Source organism: Melopsittacus undulatus, unplaced genomic scaffold, assembly GCF_012275295.1.
Source record: "Melopsittacus undulatus isolate bMelUnd1 unplaced genomic scaffold, bMelUnd1.mat.Z mat_scaffold_472_arrow_ctg1, whole genome shotgun sequence".
NCBI classification, from domain to species: Eukaryota; Metazoa; Chordata; class Aves; order Psittaciformes; family Psittaculidae; genus Melopsittacus; species Melopsittacus undulatus.
The window spans coordinates 17372-35622 of NW_022994349.1; the positions used below are offsets into that span (position 1 = coordinate 17372).

Sequence of the window (18251 nt, forward strand, 5' to 3'; positions counted from 1 at the left end):
GCGCTGGGATGGAGGGGCGGTGAAGCGGGTGGCGGGGGGCTTCTGCAGCAGATCCTCAGCCTCCGGCTGGTGCCCCGTGTCGGCAATGGCACCACCACGTACTCCAGCCCGCTCTCCACCCTTCCCAGGTACCGTCCCGCGGCATGGCTTGCTCCGAGCGCGGGCCCTCCCGTGGTCCGTTGGTCCCGCGCAGGCCTCACGGCGCTTCTCTCCACAGAGATGTGGTACGGCGTCTTCCTGTGGGCGCTTGTGTCCTCCCCTCTCCTTTCACGTCCCGGCAGCTTTGCTAGCGCTCTTCACGCTTCGGCACCACAAGTACGGCAGATTCATGTCCGTGAGCCTCTTGTTGATGGGCATCGTGGGACCCATTACCGCCGGCATCCTCACAAGTACGGTAGATGATCGATAAACACGACAGGGTGCCTCTGAGGTGATCAGAGGTTGCCTTTGGGAGGCACGTCCAACTGCTGTATTCTCTGGGGTACAGAGGAGATGGATGTTTTAGTTGTATGCCCCCTTGGTCTGTGTTTGGTGGTGGAGAACTGCGTCCAGCTCTGAAGTCCTCAGTGCAGAAAAGAGATGGACTTGTTGGAGTGGGTCCAGAGGAGAGACACAAAAATGATCAGGGGATGGAGTGCTTCTTGTATGAGGAAAAGCTGAGAGAGTTGGGGTTGTTTGGCATGGAGAGGGCTCTGGAGAGTCCTTATTGTGACCTTACAGTTCTTTAAAAGGTGCCTATAGGAAAGATGTGGAGAGACCTTTTAGCAGAGCTTGTGTGACAGGATGAGGGATGATGGTTTTAAACTAAAAGGGAGATTCAGGCTGGATATGAGGAAGAAATTTTTGTAGTAATGGTGGTGAAACACAGGCCCAGGTTGCCCAGAGAGGTGGTGGATGCCCCATCCCTGGAATATTCAAGGCCAGGCTGGATGTGGTTCTGGGAAACCTGTTGGAGGGGTTCCTCCTCCCTGCAGGAGTTTTGGACTAGGTGACCATTGAAGGTCCTATTTCAACCCAAACTATTCTGTGATTCTATGTTTGAAAGAGCTGGACCATACCATATTGAGCCCCTTTGTCAGGGCTTCCGAACGTACCTGTCACGTGCAGAGCCAGGTGGGCTTTCAGGTTTCTGAGCACTCAGAGAAAAGCCATGCACAGGTTTGGTGTCTTTGCCAAGAACTGGTTATTATTTGCAGCTGTGGGCTATGGTGTAGACAATCTTGTGACAAAAATATGTCCAAACCCACCCCAACCTCCACACCTTTTTGCAGGCCGCAGGACATCTACACCACCAATTTACCTGTTCCTACTAGCACAGGTTGGTTACTGGCTGAGGTTTTATCATGGCAAACACAGCCCAGCACTTCTGCTAGCCCTGTTTTACAGAGCCCCCATGTTCTCTGCCCCGGTCTCCCATCCTCCTAGATTCCCCCCTTCATCCTGTGTAGTTGACAGTGTATGTCTATATGTTCATGTTTTGGCTTTTTCCCCTCTCTGCAGGTGCGGCCATTGCTGGAGTTTACAGAGCTGCAGGGAAAAAAAATGATTCCCTTTGAAGCCCTCAGTTTGGGAGTGGGCCAGACATTCTGCGTGGTGGTGGTTTCATTTCTACGCATTTTAGCCACTCTGTAGCTCTTCTTCAGTCACTAGAGCTCTCCAATCAAAGGAAGAGCAAGGATCTGCTGCCTGTGCCACCTCTGAAACAAATTTGAGGGAACAAAATGGGAGGTGTGCCTGGGTGTGTGCTTACTCTGCTGGACAAAGGTAACCAAGGGCCTGCTCCTCCTTCCAGCACGGCTGGAAATTAAGCTAAAAAATGGTGATTTTTGTTATTTTTTGTAACATTAAGTGCCAAGTGAAACTTTATTTCCCTGGAGGGTAGGAAGCTAAATGGCTTCTAGAGTAGAAGGCCCATCTACCTTTGCCAGTGATGAATTCTAGCAACAGGATGTAGCTAGGAGGTGATAGTAGCTGCTGTGGGCTAGAACCAGTGCTACAGAGTGAAGTAATGCTCACTTAATGCTTTGACTTATTGCTGCTTTGTTTGCAGTGAATTCTACTAATGTGATTTTTTTAAATGAAAAAATGATTTTTCTTCCTGGCCCGAATACCACCTCTTGCTCATAGTGAATTTGGAAGCAGCAAAAGGAAAAATCATTTTAGAACGATGAAATCACAGATTTTGTCGCTGAGAACCGTGGCTATGAATGCTGCAGTGGGGAGAATAACTGGTGTAAAAAGGATTGATATTTTTGTGTATTTTATTACAGTGAAGCCCTCCAGGCACTGTGTACCTTCTGCCTGAGAGGCAGAGCACAGCTGATGGGACACTACATCACACTACCCCCACTACCGACACTGGGAATCCCAGGGCACATGTGTTGAGCGCTCAGTGTTGCTTCTTGGGCTCTGAAGGAGACTTGTGGTTTTAAACTTCTCCATTCTCCTTTTACTTGCTTATCATGTTTACAGTGATGTGGTGGAACTGGATGTCTTTGCTGACATGGAAACATTCCTGGCCAGTTTATACAAAACTCAGCACACTGCTTCTTAGGTGACTGTGCTGGTTGGTGCTGGGTTGGGATATGGGGCTTCCTGGGTGCAGAGGCAACCAGCTCACAGCATGGTGCCAAGTAGGATTCCTGCAAGGCTTCTGGGAGAGCCCAGTAATTCCAATGTCCCCAGCCCAGCCCTTGCCAGCAGGCAGCATGGTCTCTCCAAATGAATTGATTTAGTTTGGTCTAAGTGACTTTTAAAAACTAGAGCTGGCCTTTTACTAGGAGACATGCCACATGGCTGGGGCACTGTGGTAGCTGGCTGGGTATTTCCTGGGAGCTTGGGTTTTAGTGGACCTTGGAGAAGGTGAGGTTGAGTGCCAAGGATAAGGGGTTGATGTAGCCAGTCCATGGCTCTGCTGTGGTCCTTTGGTTATTGCCACTGACATGGCATGGGCTGCCAAGGGAAGGTGTGGTCTGTATCCAGCCTTGCACAACACATCAGTGTTTTTGCTGAACTCCTTTGTTTTCCAAACCTGCTTGCCTGTTGTAACCTACAGCTTATCGTAAGGCCAGTTATCCTTCACGAGCCATGTGTCCTATCTGCTGAAACAACCCTAAGCAGGGCACTCTGTGTATCATGAAGAAGAATTTCTCTCTATATACTAACTAATTTCTCAGGAGCAGTCTGTTGCAGCCAGTGGTGAGAAGTGTTTTTCAGGAGCTACTTGCTGAGATACCCTAAATTTTATCCCATGTTAATTCAGGAAATAAAGCTGTGCATTTTAGGAAGACTTTAATGTGAATCCTTCTCTCTAGGTGGGTGAGGTCCAGGTGGTATAACAAATTCTAAGCCCTGGATTTCCCGAGAGCCCTACATGCTGTGCTGCTTGTAGAGAGCCTGTCTTCCTACTGCGTCATCTGTCTGGGGAAGGTTGGGCCTCTCCTTCCCTCTTTGCTTCTGCCCCCAATGAAAAACAGGACTAGTGATCTCTCTAGATGTCTTTTTCCCCTCCCCATTTCAAATGGCTGCACACATAGTGCATGTCCATAGTGCCTGGACATTTAATTCACATGAGTTACTCTGTGTTTTCCTGGGTGGATTAGACTGGGCAGAGCTGGCCTTACCTTCAGGTGAAGCTAGAAAACAGTGTCCTGGGCACGTGCTGTGTTCCCATTTCCCTCACCCCAAAGACTAAGCTGATGGCAACTATGAAAGCACTTTATCAGTGTGTCATGTGAGATGGGACAAGGCTGGTTCCTCTGGTGTAATGGGGCTGAAGCATACAGGGTGCAAATCTGGGCTGTTAAGAACAAGAATTGTTTAATAAAATCACTTGGTGCTGGGTGAAGTGAAACCCTCCTGGTTTTTACCCACTGTGATCTCCAAAGTCTGTCTGGGCGAAGAGGAAGGGGTCTGCTTTACTTGAAGAGTTTGACAGCTTGGCCACTGTTTGGAAGTTGAGTGGTTAGAACCAGTGGTTGTCTCTCTGTGTCCAGGGCGCTGTGAAATTTGCAGGGAATTCTTGCTTAGGAGGTGAACAATCAGCTGCTGGCTTGTCTTGACAGGGATTAGCACTGGGGGTGTGTTCTTTGGTGCTCACAGGGTATCCACTGCTCCCCTGGCTGCCTTCCCCACTTCCTTGTCCGGTAAAATCAGATCCAAGCAGCAAGGAGTAGTGTTGGTCAGTAATGGCAGCTTCCTCCCCTCTCAGTGCATTAGCTTGGTCTTCCCTTTACATTCCTTTATGCTGAGGTGAGCAGAGAAATCCCTTCAGTTTTCAGCAGGCGGCAGTAGACTTTGCTCAGTCAAACTTGCCCAAAACTTCAGAGTTGTGAATCATCGGTGCTGAGGTGTTCCAGGCAGTGCTGTGAGCCCCTGGCCAGCGTCGCTTGAGGAAGCACCTTGCATAGAAGCTGCCTGCCCTGGAGAAACATTGCTGCTGAGGCTCGTGGCCCTGCTCGCTGTGTGCAGACGTGCCCTGGGCTGCTCTGATTCAGCTCCCACCCCACTTCCTGTCTCACTAATGACTGAGGCTGTCGCAAACAAATCTTTGGTATGATAGGAAACTGTAAATTTTATTTTTCTACTGACCCGTCTAATCCTTGTGATGATTACCAGTAAATTCTGTAACCATTGAGGTGAGCAAAGTGTGTTTCTCTTGCAGCATGACAAGGGGGCCCTGGCCTGTTGTACTGGAAATGAGCCTTGCTCCTGCTTTGTTCTGGGCCATCTGCACCCAGAATGTCCTGGTTCTGGTGGTTAGTTTTGTCTCCCTTAAGAGCTTGACTCACTTCTGCAGCCAGGCACTGCAGCCTGACATGGCATCTCAACTGCTGCTCTGCTCTCAGAATGTGCTCAGCCTGTTTTGGGACCAGGAGCTCCCTTCCCTGAGCAGACATGCAGGGTCCCTGCAACCCCTGGGCATGGTGCTGACCCACATCCTGCCTGCCCAGGGCAGTTCACTACCCTTGGATGGTGGCTTTGCCGGGCTGTGGGTCAATCCCTGTGCACCCCTCAGGCTCTCCAAGGGCAGTGGGAAGGCTCACTGTTCCCTTCATGCCCTCAAAATGGGACCCCATACCTCATCTGCATGGCTCTGGCTAAACGCAGGGCCAGAGCAATGCCTGCGCTATTATATATCTATATACAGCCTACAAAGACTGAGTTTGGCAAAAACCAAGGCTTTGGAAGAGGCTGGCGGCTGTGTGCAATGAGCAGTTGCCAAGAGATGGTAATCAGATGCCTTCACTGCTCCACTAGCCCCAGGTGTGTGTGCTCTGAGATCAGAACTGGCTTGACAAATTCACATCCCAAGTCAGCAGGGATCCAGGAGGCTTTATTGGCAGTAAAGGTCAGCACGTTCTCTTGGTTGCCTCGGATGAGGATGACAGGGGGTCTCAGGTCCTGCGAGAGGGTCTCAAGCCAGGCCATGTAGAGGGAGCTGGGGCAGCCCTTCCTGATGGACAGGTGGCGTGCTGCGGTACAGGGAGGGGTCGGTAAGGCACAGCCCCCCGAGCCGGGATTCATATTTAGTCCCCCTTGTCCATCCCCCACTAATTGCAGGTATTTCCCTAAAAAAAGGACACCACCACATCCTCCCCCTCAACAGGACCAGGGCCAGACCTCTTGGTGCCTTCCAAGGGGGTTCTCCCTGCTGGTCCCATTACAGGTTAGGGCATCAGTCCATGGGGAGTGAACATCTAGGGGGACCATTTCCATGGGGCAGGAGGCTATTGATGGTACCTACATCGCTATGAGTGCCGCATCCCGCGAGTAATCCAGCAAAATCTCATTCAGCCTCACTTGTCGAAGGGACTGCAGAGCAATTAGGGTTGAGAAACACAGAAATTGGTTCCAAAGTGCCTGAATTTTGTCTGAGAAGCAGGAGAGCCTTTGTGGAAGCTCCCCAGTAGTGCTGCTACCTTGACTCTGTTCTTATCAACCTCCTCGTCAGAAATCTTCCAGGGACAGCCCTGCCTCATCTCGTTCACTGTGGCCTCATCCTTGAAGCCATCGTTTAGCCTGAAGGGAGCGATGAGGTCATCAAACCTCTTGATGCTGCAAGACAAGCAGATGGTGCCAGGGGTATGGGAGGGTTTGGTGGTGCTGGAGAGGGGGGGAAGAAAGGGAATGGGGACAGTTACTGCTCTGTCTGGGGTTTCTGGTTGATGTCAGGGAGGATGTGGACCTCATGGAAGCCGAGGCGGAACTTGCTCAGCAGAGAGACAATCCTACCAGAGGGAAAAGGACATGTTTTCCAGGAATCGGTGGGCATAGCAGCCCTAGGACCTGCCCTGCTGCCATCCTTGGTATGCACTTAGGTTTTCCCCACTTCACTGATTTTCAGAGGATCAAGACAGAGCAGCCAGGTCACAGCCCACAGCTCCTGTTACCAACAAAGGTCAAGGAGTTTCGGGGGTAAAGCAGCTCTTGCCACCCACCCATGGGGCAGCAGTGGTGGCTACGAGGGGCTGCAGGACACTTACACCTTCCTTTCCTCGTCCATCCTGTTGATCTGCCCACCAACAAACACACGGATTTTGCACTTTCCCCACCGCTTCTTACGCCCCATGAGGTAGGGGATGAGCAGCGTGAGACCTGGCCCCAAACACCCAGTGGCAGAGGTGTTGGCAGCAGCCCTGTTGGCTCACCAGCACTATTGACACCAGATGCCTGGAATGCCCTGGCACAGTTGGAAAGGACCAAGCCCTCCTGGGCAGTGGGGGTGCTGGGATCACATTAGACAGAGATGCCAAAGAGCTGCAGCAGCCAAAGGGGAAGGTTACCTCCATCGTCGAAGAGCCAGTAAATGTCAATGGTCTTCTTGCCCTGCTCACTCTGGAAGATGGTGCTTGCCTGCTGCTCACAGGCCAAGGTGGTGGGATCCACTGCCAGGGCAAGAGGGTCCTGGTGTCAGCAAGGAGCACTGCCAGCCACAGATTAAAGGCTCATCCCTGCTCCCAACCCACAGCCCTGTAAATGCCCCCTATAAACCTGGCTTCCCAAAATTCATCATTGAAGCCAGGAATGCTCTGAGGGACCCCGAGTCAGGACCAACCTGTGCTCGGGGCTGCTCTGCCTCTGGTGCCATTCCTCTCCTCTGCCTCAAGCATGGGATTAACTGAGGAGGGAGGAGATCAGCATGGGGCAAGCAGCAAACATCCTGTGCCCCAGCCCCTTCAGTCCCAGCCAGGAGTGATGTCCCCTCAGGTCTGTGACCTTCACCTGGGGACATGGTGCCTGCTGGCATGTCCTACAGCTCCAGCATATCTCTGAGCATCCCCAGCTGCTCAAAAGCACTTACTGTGTGCCTGCAGCACTCGGAAACATTCAGCCCTTCCTTCATCCTCATCAAGCACACAACCATACTTGAAATCAAAGGCGTCGCTGGAAGGAGGGAGGAGAACGAGGTTAACACTGGGCATCTCATGTTGGGTGGCACTGCCAGCATGTGGCCACAGCATCCCTGCACCCAACCGCAGGGCCACCACCAGGTCCCTGGCGTCCCCAGGGACGGAGGAGCTGGTGTGGCCGTACTGCAGATGCCCACGTAGTCCTCCAGGCTCTGTGGGGAATGCTGTCCGCCAGTTCCTCTTGTAGCCCAGCACCAGAATGTTGGGTCTCATCTTCCCAAGGCCAGCAGCCTGTGGATAGATGTCCTCATGAGATCCCTCTGGAGGGACAGATGGACACAGGTAGTGTCAGTCTGCAGGGGAGGATGCAAAGGGGGTGTGTGGAGGCCAGGGAGGAGGGTCAGAACCCCCAGGCTCTACCTGGATGAGCATTTGGACACCACTTCTCAGATTCTCAGCCACCACATCCGTATAGAAAGCCTTGATCTTTCTCTTCATAAGCCACTTGGTGTGGCCGTCTGCTGTCAGCCGGGAATTTGGCATCTTCTGCTTCCGTGGTGCCTGTAGGGAGCAAGGGCAAGGGCTCAGGCACAGGCAGCCCTTCCTGCTGGTGGTCTTGCCTCTAATGTCCTCCAGCTTCTCTTGTCCCAAATCACTGGCAAGACCTTGATGTAACCACTGCACACAAGGGAGGTTGCAATCACAGCAAGAGAACCAGCGAATTTTGCGGGTGGCAGCCAAAACACACAGTGCCAGCGGTCCCATGGCTGCAGATGACATGGCATTTGCTGCACCTCAATTGCTCTTGAGGCTTCAGGACCACCCTGAGCAACTGCCTCCTTCTACTATGTCTTTGCCTTGTCAATTAATTGGTGAAGGGAAGCCATTAGCCCACAGAGACCTCCCAGTGTTTCATCAATATTGCTTAACAAGCTAGAAAGAGTCTTCCAGATGAAACATCATCAAGTGACACACAATGAGCACTGTTCAATCCCAGCAGGACACATTTGGATTTCCCAGCCCACCACCCATGGGTGGCTGGAGCTCCCAGGGCAGGGAACCAACGAGTGGGTGACTCACAATGAGCACGTTGCCGCAGAGCATCAGGCTGAGGTTCTTGGTGAAGGTCCCCACAAAGTCCACCAGGGCTGGGCGGAAACTGGGAGGGCCAGTGAGCACCAAGCACTGCGGTCTGTGGGCAGGGAGGAAACAGGGGGATGAAGGCTGGTACTATGCAGGTACAGAGCCTCTCTGGAATGAGGCATGTGTCTTCTCCCATGCCTGGCCAGCAGCAAATGTGGAGTCCTCTTTAGAATGAAACAAAATCCAGCTGTGGTTCTCTCTGAGGTCTCTTTATATCAGATGAGAGCAATGGGTCTGCCTGGTACAGGGAAGGCAAGGTTTGCCCTGCTTTTCACCTCTGCCCATTTGGCAAAGACATGGGTCTTTGGAGACAGACACATTTTGCTGCGGATTCCAGTTACTGAGGATAGTGGTGAGGATTTTCAGGTTAGATATAAGGAAGAACTTCCCTGTGAGGGTGCTGAGGCCCTGGCACAGGTTGCCCAGAGAAGCTGTGGCTGCCCCATCCCTGGCAGTGTTCAAGGCCAGCTTGGACAGGGCTTGGAGCAACCTGCTCTAGTGGAAGGTGTCCCTACAACATTCAGGGGGTTTGAACTGGATGATCTGAAGGTCTTTTCCAACCCAAACCATTCTATATTCTATGATATGTGGTCATGAGCATGAAGCCATTCTGGGTTTGCCAGCAGCAGCTGGATCTGCATCCCCCTGCCTCTGAGACCCCTTGCCTGTAGTTCTTGATGTGCTCATCCACTTCACTCAGCCCCACTGAGTAGTTGAGGGCCATGTTGTATGAGCTGGCTTGCATGGAGGAGCCCCAGTTGACATCTGTGTGGAGGAAGATGGATTAGTCATAGGGCCAGAGACCTCCTGGGGCATCACTGGCACCAGGTTACTACCTGGCTTTTTGTAGAGGACGTATCCCAGGAGGACAATAACGATGCCAAAGGCAATGAGGGCTGCCCACCAGGTCAGCAGGAACATGATCACCACTGAAATGGCAGCCCCGAAGAGCGCAGCCCACTTGCTGTAATACCGAAAGGAGGGTCGCCAGCCTGCAGCAAACACACACAGAGTGGTGCTGCCGTGACTGAAGCAGCACGGGGAGCTGCGTGCAGCAGCACGGCACAGCATGGCAGTGTGGCACTGCATGGCATGGCACAGCCCACCTGGGGAGTTGGTGATGGAGGCGTGGAAGCAGCTGAAGTTGATGAGAGCGTAGGAGCAGAGGAAGAAGTTGGAGATGATGGGGGCGATGGCGTTGAGCTCGGCTGTGGGGAGGACAAGGGTGAGATGTGGTGGAAGGTACTGAGGCACCCAGCAGGTGTTCAACACCAGGTGGGCAGCACCTACCGATGAGGATGAAGCCCACAGCGATGACGTAGGTGAGCATGTAGCCACGGATGGGCTCACCATTCCTCCCATAGCCCTTCCCAAAGAAGCCTATGAGAGGGTAGAGCTGGTCCCTGCAGAGACACTGTGAGAGAGATGTACTGGGGATGGCAGCACCATGGTGGCTCTTGCACCCCCTAGAGCAAGTGCTGAACTGGCCTCATGCCTTACACCAATGGCAGCATCCTCCTCACCCTGGGGCTGTTCATGGCCGCAGAGCACTGAGACGCACCCAAGCGCATCAGTCCTGCTGCCAGCCCCGGAGCTGGAGGATGCAGACACATACCCCCTCACCTGAAAGACTTTGGGGGCTGAGACGAGGCAGGCCAGTGCCGAGGAGAGGGTAGCTCCGAAGATCCCTGCTGTGATGAGGGGGCCAAACCCGGACACCATGCTCATGCTCTGCCCAAAAACCAGGTGGTCAGGAAACCTGGCACCCCTAGCACATCTGCTCTCCCCCTGGCCCTAAGGGATTTCCAGGCCCAATCCTGCCACCCTCAGGGCTTTTCCATCAACATTGTCCCATCAGTGAAGTCCAGCCACATCTAAAACCCTAGGAAGACATACTCCCCCAGTATATCCCTGTTACATGGGTCCTTCACTAGGATGCTGGGATGGGGCTGTCCTGGGAAGCCCATCCCTTGGAGCACAGACCCAGCCAGGAGCATGGAGTGGGGTAGGCAAGCACCTGGTAGTAGTTGCTGAGCCCATATCGGCAGCTCTGCCGCTGGGCGCAGGCGGTGAAGTTCCACCCGAAAGCACAGGCCAGCCCCTCACAGCCCGGCGAGCCCAGCACCATGCTGTCGTTGAGGCTGCCTGAGGCATCTCGGACCACGCAGGCACCTGCAGGGACACAGTGCTGCTCAGTGTCTGCTCACCTGCAGTTGTCACATGTGCCCAAGTCCCCGCCCTGGGGCTGCTGTGAGCAGTGCAGCATGACCAGCAGGAGAAGGAGGTGATCCTCCCTCTGCTCTGCTCTGGTGAGACCTCACTTGGAGCACTGTGTGCAGTGCTGGTGTCCTCAGCATATGAAGGACATGGAGTTGCTGGAGCAAGTCCAGAGGAGGCTACAAGGGTGATCATGGCCCATGGGGTTGTGGGCAGGAACACGACTCATACTATCACAAGCTAAGAAAGTTGGGGCTGTTCAGCCTGGAGAAGAGAAGCTGTGTGGAGACCTCATAGCAGCCTTCCAGTATCTGAAGGGGAGCCTATAAGGATGCTGGAGAGGGACTCCTGATCAGGGACTGTAGTGACAGGACAAGGAGTGATAGGCTTAAAGTGAAAACAGAGGAAGTTCAGGTTAGATCTGAGACAGAAGTTCTTCCCTGTGAGGGTGCTGAGGCCCTGGCACAGGTTGCCCAGAGAAGCTGTGGCTGCCCCATCCCTGGCAGTGTTCAAGGCCAGCTTGGACGGGGCTTGGAGCAACCTGCTCTAGTGGGAGGTGTCCCTGCCTGTGGCAGAGGTTGGGACTGGGTGAGTTTTGAGGTCCCTTCCCACCCAAACCAATCTGGGATTCTATGAATGCCATGAGCTTTGTTGCCCTCTCAGGACTGCAGGGGGGACAGGAATGAGGCCTGGTGCCTGTGGGGTATCAGCGCTGGGGTCCATGCTCCCTGCATCCTCCCAGACCTCCCATTTTGGGGAAACAGGTCCTACCCAGCTCACCCAAGGATGTGCTGCTTACCAATCGTAGCAGAAAGCACCAGGTAAGACAATGGTGGTCCAGAAGATGGCCATCAAGGTGCCCTTGGGGATGGCCACAGGCAGGATCCTGCCCAAGGAAGCCACAAAGATGTAAGACAGCTTTTCAGCAGCATCATTAAAATTGCTGCCACACAAGAGGAATTGTAATTCACTGTGGCATAAAGCCGTGAAGCATCTTCTGGCTGAGTCTTCCACAAAGCTTCCAGAAGAAATAAACTAGGGTCTGAGATGGATCAGAACCAAAGCCCCGGGAAAAACAGGGCTTCATCCCTGAGAAATGCCAGCTGGAGTGATCAAACCCACCTTCAGGTCACCTGAAATGTTGGCCCCAGCCAGGATGCCAGTTGCCGATGGGAAGAAAATGGAAAACAAGCTGAAAAAGGAGCCCTCAGGTCCCCTCCAGTTGGGCACAAAGTTCTGAGCAAAGATGTCAGCTGGAAAGAAGCAGAGGAGAAGCATGTGGGGCCTCTGGACCACCCACTCCTGTCTGAAGCATCTCTGTTGGATGGAGGTACACTGCTGATGGCAGTTAAGCCCATGGGAGGAAGACAACCAAGCTCTTGATGACATCTCTCAGTGAGGAGCACCTTCCCATAGCAAACTCCTTCCCCAGCAGCAGCAAGGAGCTGGGCTTCAGCCATACACTTGGCCCTGTTGACCCACCTCGGTAGCTGAAGAAGCCCTTCGCTTGCTTCTCAGCGGTGGCAGGGATCACCGTCCCTACCAGGTAGTTTATGAAGGAAACCAAGATGACCAGAAGAACAATATCTGTGCCTGCCCAGAGCAGAAAGAGAGAGCTGAGGGCTGGGGTTTGGGCACTGAGAGGGAGAAGAATGTGTTTAGAGAAAACCCCAGACCGCTTTACAGAGCTATGGGCATCCCCTGCTCCTCAGGTGCCTGGTGGGCAGCGGGGGTAGCTCTTCTCAAACCAGGAGAATAAGGTGAGTGGCAGAAGTGAGGGTTACCTTGGCCTCCCCACTCCATGCCAGCCAGAGAGATGCCCAGCAGCACCGTCACGGGTGACCACCCCGATGATGCGGATGTCGTTGGTGGGGTCCACAATGAGAGAATTGTGCTCCTGGGGAGGGGGAACCATCCACAGCATGGGAATAGCCCTTGCCCTTACTGAACCACCAGCACTGCTGTGACTTTAGCAGCCACCAGTTGATTGTCAGTGGTCTGATATTAATTAGTAAAGAATGCTGCTTGTGTGCAGAGGTGGGGGCCCAGGGGACACGCACAGCCACTCTCTTACCTGCAGCAGGTCCCGGACGGTTTTCAGCGAAGCCCACAGTGTGCATGGCCACAGCCACCGCGTTTGCAAAGGCGAAGATCAGCCCGATGGAGCCGCCCAGCCTCCGGCCCGAGGCTCCGCGAGATTAGGAAGTAGGTGCCCCCTGAGGTGGTGGAAGCACCCCGTGGTGTTTGCTGCCTCCCCAACATGTTTTTAGGGGCCCCCTGCCCGTCATGGCCCATGCCAGGACACACGCACATGGTACCTGACTTCACTTTGCCATTGGTGGATATGGCAGAGATGGACAAACCAGTGATAGTGGTCACTGCACAGACATCAGGATGATGAGCCACGTCAGGGCTGTAGGGAGAGGGTACAGCTGTGGTCCTGTGTCCATTTCCATCCATCCCCCAGCCCCATAGACCCCTCACACAAGGACCCCCATCCACTGCCTCCCACCATGCTTGATACTGGCTGGCATTGTCCCCCCAGTGCTTTAGGTGACAGGGAGCTTGGTGTCACTGTTCCACCCGTGCTGTGCCTCAGCACCCACCGATTCCTGCTGTGCAGTGATCCAGGGCAGGCGCAAGTAGAGGATGACTCCCCATATGTTCAGCATGCAGCGGATCTGGGGGACAGAGAGGGGACACTGACCATCAGCCCATGGGTGCTGGGGCTGCACTGGCTCTCTTTGAGAGGCTGCTCCTGCAGGACCAGTTGCACTCACCATCACACCCTTCCCCAGCCAAAGCGGACAGGCTCTGGCACAGGGTCTGTGCCTGGCTCCGCCGATGCCCCTCTGGGCCAGCCTCTGTGAGCCCATTGCTCCTCTGTGGGTCAGACATGGGTGCACAGAGATGGCCTGGGTCAGGCTGCAGGGAAAAGGCAAGGCAAGTGAGAGGAGAAAGGCAGCCAGATTTTCCCCAGGGTGCAGAGCTCTGGAGACAGCTGGGTTATCCCTCTGCCTTCTAGCGCCTTCCCAGGGATGTGCACATTGTCACCAAGAAGCACAAGATGGGGCACCACAACCACGAAGATGGCACAGGGACCCACAGCACAGCCAGGGGACGCCGAATCCCACCTTACCTTGAGGATGGAATGCAGGTCTGCCAGGGAGGGCCTGCCCTTCCTGGTGTCTCCCATCCCCTTGCTATTGGCATAGTGCTCATAGGCGGGCACGACATCCACCGTGTTGTAGCCAAAGGTCCTGGTGCAGAGGGTGCTGCCCGAGAGCTGGGTGGGCTGAGCGCTGTCGCAGCCGGAGCTCTCAGTGGGCACATAGGGACCACGACCCACCCTCCTCCATGCACAGGAGGGTGCTGATGGTGAAGCGGCCACTGCAGCGGGGCCGGAGGCAGCTCTGCAATGGGCAGCTCAGCCATTGCCTCTGCCCAAGGCACTGCCAGGAGAGGGATGGGGTGGAGAAGGGCTCACTGGGGCTTTATAACCCGGCAAAACCAGAGTGAGGCAACCAGCACCCACCCACCACTGCTGCTAATGGGGGAAAGGAATCGGCTTGAACCACCCCGAGCTGGTCAGGGGGAAAAAAAACTAGCTGGAAGGGATATCAACCCCGCTGTAATCGGTATCCCTGCCTCCCGGCCCCCGATGGGGCAGCGATAACAGATTTGAGATTAAGTCCCAAGGACAGAGCAGGAGAGAAATGTGGCGGTGGAGTTTGCCTCTGGCCCTGACCCGAGAACATTCAGTTCCCACTGGGATTTATTATGGAAAATGGGAGTAAGTAAATCCCATGCACCCTCACCCTTCGGGGGATACTGCCCCAGAACCCCACACATCCCGTAAATCATCTCGGCTGGCCTTGGAGCTGTTGCCTGTGGCACTGGGCTGTGTCAGACATGGGGAGAAAAACAACCCTTTTATCTCACAGTGAAACCAGGGGGAAGCAGGAAATGTGACATTGAGAGGGATGCCCTCACTAGGACTCAAATGCCAGGGGGGCTGCAGAGGCTGGAGGACATGATCAGTGAGAGCCACTGAGCCCCTCTGTGATTCCCCAGTGCTTGGGATCCAGCAGCTGTCTGGTGCAGTAGATGCCCACATCCCCTTCTCCTGAGCCCAGGGAAGAAGAACCACTGAGCACCCAGGGTTCAAAACTGCCCCAAAAACCCCATCACTGACTTAACAAATCCCTTAAACCCTTCCCCACATGACAGAAAACACGAGCCGAGGCCACACTAACACAGTGTCCATCCTGTGGCCACCTGGAGGTGAGGCTGGGGGAAGAATGGGACTCTCATACCTCTGCAGCCCACCATCACATGTGCCTTAAAAGCAGTTACCGATAACATCAGCAGAGACAGCAAATAAGTCAGGCAATAAAATGTGAAGGCAGCCCATTTGAATTTCAGCCTAATGCGGCTTTGCAAGTGAATGGAAAATTCAGGCTGCCCACCCTGCTGCCCCTGGCTGTCTTCTGCACTCATGCACAAACACTAACCTGCTTCCTGAGGACTTGCTTCAGCCCACCTGAACTGTCTGTGTGTGAGCAGGCACCATCCACAACTGCACCAGCCCCACATGGGCCAGCACTGGCCCATTACCCAGGGAGCTAAAGACAGGCAGCCCTGCCTGCAGCACAGCTCAGCCCTCGCAGCACCCCAGCAGCCCAGTGCAGAGCAACCCAGCACTGCCCTTAGGACCCTCAGCTGTGGATCAGAGAGAGGTGAGAGGGGCACAAGGAAGAATCCTCGCTACATCTCCTTGCAAACACCTCCTGCAGGGTGAGGTGGACACCATCTTCCTGAAGGAGGGGCACCTGCTTTTGACAAGAGCAAGGGAGCTGGTGGACGGCCCAGAGCACAAGTGTGATTAGGAATGTCAGAGGGAACTGGGGGGTTTAGTCCTGGAGAAGACTCGTGGGAACCTTATCAATTTCTACAACTACCTGAAAGAATATATGGAGCCAGGAGGTGATTCCCAAGGAACAAGACAGGACAAGAGGAAATGGCCTCAAGCTGTGCTAGGGGAGGTTTATATTGGATATTAGGAACATTTCTTCACTGAAAGGGTGCTCAGGCATTGGAACAGGCTGCCCAGGGCAGTGGTGGAGCCACCGTTTCTGGCAATGTTCACCACACTGTGTAGATGAGGCCCTTAGTGACATGGTTTTAATGGTGGTCTTGGCACTGCTGGGGTGACAGTAGGACTTGATCTTAAAGGTATTTTCCAACCCAGTTAATTCTGTGGTTCTCACAACAGAATGCATCAGCAGCAGACTCATGCCCAGCAGAAATGGCTTTATTTTAGAGCCCTGTATTCCATCAGAACACTACCTTGCCCAAACCAGCTCAAATCAATCTCTTAAACTGGGGGTAGGTATCTCTGTTAAACACAGCATGGTGAAAGATGCTCCAGCAGAGACAGGGAGTTCTCCAGATGCCAGGCGAAGAGTGAAGCAAATGGTATGATGCCACCCTGGTGTAGTGAAATAGCCGGATAGTAGGATGCGCTTGTCGTCGGCCTGATTCACAACACCAGCTGCAGCACCAATACCAGGTCCTACGGCGCTAGGAGCAGGAGGGAGATGCTCCGTGGCACATCCTGCCAGCCTCTCCACTCATGCAGTGAAGAGGTGCCAAGCTGCTTCTGCAGGGCCTCCCCTCGCTTCCAGCTGACCCCCTGGATCGTTCTGGCTATTAAATGGATCAAATGAACCCACAGTGAGTTAGGCAGAGCACAGTACAATGCTTTACATGTGGCTTCTTTCAATGTTTGCCAAAATGCTATGTTCCAACAGGCCTTTAATGAAGCTTTAATAGTCCTGTTTCTATGGAAGAGGGAACCTACCACCCTGGGTGTCACAGGTTCACACAAATGATGCAGGAGCTTGGCACTGCAAACCCACTGCACAGAGCAGCTCCATTTCACGGCACTGCAGGGAAGGAAGCTTAGAAAGAGGAAACAGATGGTTATCCAGGTAACTGCTGGTCACCTCACCTGATAGGGACAAAGGCATCATCTCCCATCCTCTTCCAGGCATCACTTCCATCCGTACAACTTCAGACCCAGACAGAAAAGGGACAAAAATGCTGGTACAGGGACATGAACAGCAGTAGTATTTGAGCATTGTTCCATCCTAGGGACACAGAACTGGAATTATCAACATGCCCCAAGGCTGGGAGGAAAACAGCTTGCTTCTGTGAGAGGCTGGAGTTCAATGAGGTTGGGAATAAGAGTGTTGAGAGGGTAACAAGAACAGAAAGATTAATTAATTCATTTTTTTTCTGAATACAATTCCTTGGGATCCTGCAAGGAACAAGATCCAAACGCTGTCTTGGACAAATGCAGGTGGGCGAGAGACCAATGGGAAAAAGAGATGAAACCCCTCATCCAGCAGGTCTGCTCCAGCCAGGAGGTCTGGAAAATATAACAAAACAGTCAGGACTGATTGAGATGCAGAATCTGCTGCTAGCAGGAAAACTCAAGGCAAGGCTGAGGAGCAGGGACATCTCACACAGGGTGTAGGCAGTAACCTGATGGTGCAGCCAGCAGAGCCACGTCTATGCCAGGGTAGCACTGTAGGCACCCTGGTGAAAATAGTTTGAATTAATGCTGTGGGATAAAAAAAACCCTAGAAAACACCAAAGAAACCAAGCTGAGAAGACAGGACCCACTGATACTAGGTCTGCAGCGCAGTTTAGGAGGGGCCCTTGCATTTTCAGCAGTTTTCTGCTTCTTGGCAGAAAACCTGTTAATTCTCACATGAGCTGGTTGTCTTCCCTTAGCTCAGTTGAGTTTTTACTAGTAGCCCATGGTTTCACCCCTGGGCAGAGCTTTAATGTTGTTTTTCCTTCCTGACAGGACAGGTAACATAGGGCAGAAGTTTACAGTGAGTATTTCCAGATTCCCCTGCAACTCCCTTGTAAATCAGACCACACCAACTCAGACCTCATTCAAAGGGCAAGCCGACCTTAAAGCTTTTGGAGCTGTTTACACTGATACTGCAGCTCTTGGGAATGTTTCATGACTGATGAGCCACGGAAAACCGACTTGGAGATGCATGGTGTCTCTGCTGTGTCCATATCAGGACAGAACATCCCATGTTCTCAGAGCAAACACTTTTTCACTTTTTCTCAGATCTTCTCCAGCAACACGAGCACAAGCTGCATCTGACTCATCTGACCACACTACGTGTGTCTCATCTACCTGGAGGATCTTTACTGCAGAGGATTAGTCCTGGAGTAGGAGAAAGCAGATGGAATTATCCTAAATTTAAGTTTCAGCATTCATCTGTACTCTTTTCTTGTATAAAGGGGCAGAGCTCCAATGGCTTATTTGTCAGACTATACCAAGAATAAACTCAGCTCAGATTAATATCCACAGGTCTGCTGCAGGCTGTGCCTGGCAAACTACAAACACCAACCTGCTCAGATGTTGCTGGCCACTATCATGGTTTTGTGATGAACTTAATGACACCCACAAAAACCTCTTCTAGCAGGTGAGCTGTTTAGAAAACCAAGGCT

The 18251-nt window shown here is 53.2% G+C and overlaps 1 protein-coding gene and 1 pseudogene across 1 annotated transcript; one reads left to right on the top strand and one right to left on the bottom strand.

Moving 5' to 3' along the window:
- The first annotated feature begins 219 nt into the window (after window positions 1-219).
- On the top strand, window positions 220-1669 carry LOC117438547 (transmembrane protein 170A-like). The gene is given in 4 exon segments (XM_034074022.1): window positions 220-258; window positions 260-389; window positions 1501-1532; window positions 1534-1669. Coding segments are annotated over 4 exon segments (300 nt in total). The 3' UTR covers window positions 1633-1669.
- Window positions 1670-5244: 3575 nt separating this feature from the next.
- Window positions 5245-14147, bottom strand: LOC117438545 (solute carrier family 12 member 3-like; annotated as a pseudogene).
- Between the last annotated feature and the right edge of the window lie 4104 nt (window positions 14148-18251).